We start from the raw sequence: 4,648 nt of genomic DNA, 5'->3' as shown, positions 1-4,648 counted from the left end.
CATCATCATCATCCCACCATAACCATCATCTTCGTCGCCATTATCATCACCACCATCCTCATCGTCATCATCACTATGATTATCATCATCATCATCATCATAATCATCATAACCATCGTTCTAACCATTATCATTATCATCATCATCACCTTCATCTTCATTATCATAATTACCATGACCATCATCCTCATCCTCATCCTCATCATCGTCATAATCACCATCATTATCATTATCATAATCAATATCATCATTACCATCAGCATCACCATCAGCATCACCATCAGCAGCAGCATAATCATCATCATCACAATAATCACCACCATAACCATCCTCATCCTATCTTTACCATCACCATAGTCATCATCGTCCTCATCATCATCACCATCACCATAACCACCATCAACATCAGCCCCATCCAAAATCATCCAAATCACCACCATCATCACCATACCGGTACACACCAATATAAAGCAGATATGATGCGCATAGATATATCTAAAGGTTATCTCCAATATGTATCAATTAATCTTGGCTTCCTCACTCCCCGTCCGCCATTGCTCGGACAACAACGCTCATTCACATTTCATCTTGACTGTCTTGCCTTCTTGTTTTTATATTATTTTGGATTTTCTCTTTTGACATAATACTTTTTTTTCGGAAGTATATACTCGCCGTGCTTTGTATTGGGATATTGTATAGCGTTTGATACTATACGTGTAGAAAAAAAGGGAATGTTTTTAGTATTGCAGGAATTCATGCCTGTTTTTTTTTTTTTTTTTTTTCTAAATCTCCTGAGATTCTCTTGACAATATTATCTTGTTTATCTTCTGCGTTTATTTATCGCTATCTTCAATTCTTTAAATTATTCGTCACCTCTAGTGCCAGTTAATAACGCGAGACACGTTGAAATATTGTTACACACTCACTGCTTTACTTTACGCTTTTGGCTTCTAAATGTTGTATAATAGCCTGAGTTAGTGGCTTTTTCTTAAAAGATATATTTGTAGCATATCGTAGACTGGGAGCCATTGAATAGGTTTCCACTATTTTTACCGTTATTTTCAGTTGAATTGTGACTTACGTAATATTCTTTTAAGTTTACCATACCTACTTTAAACATCTTTAATAAAAATAGACCATTCTTTGCATATTCTAGGTAATCTTTATTTGTTTCCACTTCATTTTGTTTGTAAGCATTTGGCACTTTTTGCTCTTTTTTTTTTTTTTTTTTTTTTTTTTTTTTTTTTTTTTTTTTTTTTTTTTTTTGAATAGCTGTGAGAATTTCAGATTTTGATTTTGAAACTCCTCTCTCTTTCTTTTATCATATTTCCTCATCCCGCCTACTTGTCATTTTTTCCGCTATCCTTTGGCGTAATCCTTCGTCAGGATATAGTTATTTGTTATCCTTATCCTGGCGTGACTTTCTTTCTCTGGAATGTGTTTTAGTAGGTCACAAAATATTCTTCTTGCATGGTATCGCGTAGTAATAGTTGGTGATAACATCTACATATCAATGATTAATTCTGAATGTCACTTTGAAGTTTGTGAAGATATATGTATTACATTAGAAGAAAGTACAGTACGCTATTTCTTTTTGTAATAAGGAAAATTGGATAGACAAAATAAAGCCGTGTAGACAATCTATACTCTCTTTCTTTGTATATCTATCTATCTGTCCATCTATCTATCTATCTATCTATACATTTGCCTGCCTTCCTATGTGTTTCAACCTTTGGGAAGATGCAACACACCACCACGTGCCTACCCCTACCCCTCCTACCACCCCTCCTACTACACAAACGCCACCGCTCGTCATCAACAACAACGTAGTACGAGCGGAAACATCAATCTCATTGAAAAGATGAGGAAGGTTTCGTCACTGTTACCTCGAGCCCCCCCAAAAAAAACGAGGGAGGAACGCAATACACCGAAACCCCTACAAGGTACCGACCGTCCCAAGGTAGTGTATTTATATATTACGAGCTGTCGTTCAGGTACAAACGAAGAAGACATTGAAGACTTCCTCGTCAATAATTTTACCAACATATCTAATGCAAAAGCAATCAAAACACAAATGACACACGATTACTATTCTAGCTTCACCGTTACTATAAGGGACAAAGAGATAAACCTGTTATAGAGTCCGACATGTTCCCTAATAATGTAAAGGTTTTTTTTTTAAAGAAAAAAGTACATAAAAGAGCAGAATTTTTTATGCCACTGCGGTCAGACCACAATCAAAACAATCAGAATAGAACATATCAATACACAGTCTTTTCTAAGTCACTTTGATGAAAATGAAATGGTAATTAAGGAGAGGAATATTGATTTTCTGTTTTAGTGAAACAAGGCTTCGCCAAGAAATATCAAGCAATTTCATCAGCATTCCACATTTTCATGTCTGTAGATGTGATGCAGGTCGAGGAGGCGGAATTTGCATATATGTACGAGATACCTTTAAATCTGACAAGATCTTCTTTCCATATGTACTTAACACAACGGTAGAAGACATCTGGGTAACCGTACATAGCAGTTTGTATCCCTCCTTCCTTATCGGCGCCATCTCTAGGCACCCTCATGTCACCATTGAGAGATTCGTTTATCTTGAAAATCTATTTAAAGAATTTCAATGAAAAGGAAACCACTTAATAAATCAAATGCTGAGTTGAATGAAATTATTAAGAAGAATAAATTAAAACAATTCATAAACAAGCCTACAAGGCTTACAGAAAATACCTCATCCATATTAGATATCACAGTAACAAACAGACCCGATATCATTCAACATACATACAGTACCCCATGCCAAATTGCTGATCATGAACTTTTAACCATGATTTTGAATTTGCATAAGCCAGGGCGACAACCAGTCATCAAATCTTCTCGCGATTTAACGAACCATGACCTTCAGTCCTTTTGCCATTGGCCAAGGAATCGACATTCTCAGAGCTCTTATTAACAGATGAAGTTGACAGACAAGTAATGTTTTAAGAAATGTGATAAAGAATGCCACCCATGCCTCCGCTCCTTATTAAACAAAACGATTGGATGTCCTGCTCCCTGGATAAACGACGACATCAGGAGAGCCATAAGTGATAGAAATAACACCCACAAAGATTTGATGCTACCCTTCAGGTTGAACATAAACAACAAAAAGATCAATTATAACTACTTATGAAATGTGCTAAAGCAAATCATTAAAAAAAACGTTTCAAAGAATGTAGACATGACTCTTCCGAAACCGGTAAACACATTAGAGCTTAAGAAGAAACTTCACACAGAATAAAACATTTCAATGATTTCTTTGAGTCACCAAATAAAAAATTTTTTTGTGATTTGTCGAAGGCATTTGAAAGTGTTAACCATGAAATCTTTCTCTGCAATCTAAGAAATCACGGAATTGATCATTTTGGTTTAGAAATTATGTATACATCAGAACTCAATATGTCAAAATACGTGAAATCTATCACCAAAACATCAAGTTTCATTTGGTATTCCATAAGGCTCCACATAAGGACCAATCTTGTTCACTCTATTTATTAATGACTGTTGCAAAAAAAACTTCTCAGTCTTCTCATTCAGTACGACTCTCAATTTCTCCCCCCTGCCTCTGTAAACAATTTAAATGAATTAATAATTAATAAGACCAAACAAACTCTCATAGAAGCAAAGCGTTAATTTAAGTGAAATGGTCTGCAGCTGCATTCACAGAAAACACAATTCATTTCTATAGGTAGCCAAAACATAGCCAAAATCTATAAAATTCGGGGATTGCTACATTAAACTAAGCAACTCAACCCACAACACCACACATAAACAAACTGAAATGGTTAAAATTCAACAAAAATACAAATATGGCATAAGTATACTAATCCACATCATACAAGGAAGTTATCCACATTGGCCTTTAGCTACACAAACAACAACCAGTAAAAAAAAAAAAAAAAAAAAAAAAAAAGAGCAAGGAATATTCGTGGACCAATGACCTGGAACATCCACCACAACATCTTAAAGATATTTCCAACCTAAGTTCATTTAAAACAAAATTGAAAGAACAATTGAATTGTCAATGACATCAGGCGCTTGAACATCAAACCAAACACGGGAGTTCACTCACTTATATATATTGTCTATTTTTGCTGCATTTACTTTATATTGTCTATCTTAATACTATGTTATTACACACTGTAAATACTATACATGTAAATAGAATAACCATTGTAATTACTGCAATAAAGTAGTTTGAATTCTCTCTCTCTCTCTCTCTCTCTCTCTCTCTCTCTCTCTCTCTCTCTCTCTCTCTCTCTCTCTCTCTCTCTCTTTCTCTCTCTCTCTTCTCTCTCTCTCTCTCTCTCTCTCTCTCTCTCCCCTCTCTCTCTCTCTCTCTCTCTCTCCTCTCTCTCTCTCTCTCTCTCTCTCTGCTCTCTCTCTCTCTCTCCTCTCTCTCTGTCTCTCTCTCCTCTCACATGTCTATCTCCTCTCTCTCTCTCCTCTCTCTCTCTCCTCTCTCTCTCTCTCTCCCTCTCTCTCTCTTTCTCTTCTCTCCTCTTCTCTCTCTCTCTCTCTCTCTCTCTCTCTCTCTCTCTCTCTCTCTCTCTCTCTCTCTCTCTCTCTCTCTCTCTCTCTCTTTCTCTCTCTCCCCCCCCCC

General features: G+C 36.2%; 1 protein-coding gene across 1 annotated transcript in view; it reads right to left on the bottom strand.

Annotated features, from left to right (window-relative positions):
• Nucleotides 1-2,941, bottom strand: part of LOC147469874 (uncharacterized) — an 8,842-nt gene extending 5,901 nt beyond the window's left edge. Inside the window, exons 1-2 of the mRNA XM_086546379.1 lie at nt 2,900-2,941; nt 2,456-2,612 (exon numbers count right to left, since the gene is read on the bottom strand). Coding sequence (XP_086402505.1) covers nt 2,456-2,612; nt 2,900-2,941 — 199 coding nt within the window. The remainder of the gene's footprint in view (nt 1-2,455; nt 2,613-2,899) is intronic.
• Between the last annotated feature and the right edge of the window lie 1,707 nt (nt 2,942-4,648).

This window comes from Penaeus japonicus, unplaced genomic scaffold, assembly GCF_977035675.1.
Source record: "Penaeus japonicus unplaced genomic scaffold, GWHDUDI00000001_assembly GWHDUDI00000018, whole genome shotgun sequence".
Taxonomy (NCBI): domain Eukaryota; kingdom Metazoa; phylum Arthropoda; class Malacostraca; order Decapoda; family Penaeidae; genus Penaeus; species Penaeus japonicus.
This window is presented reverse-complemented; position numbering and strand designations above follow the sequence as displayed.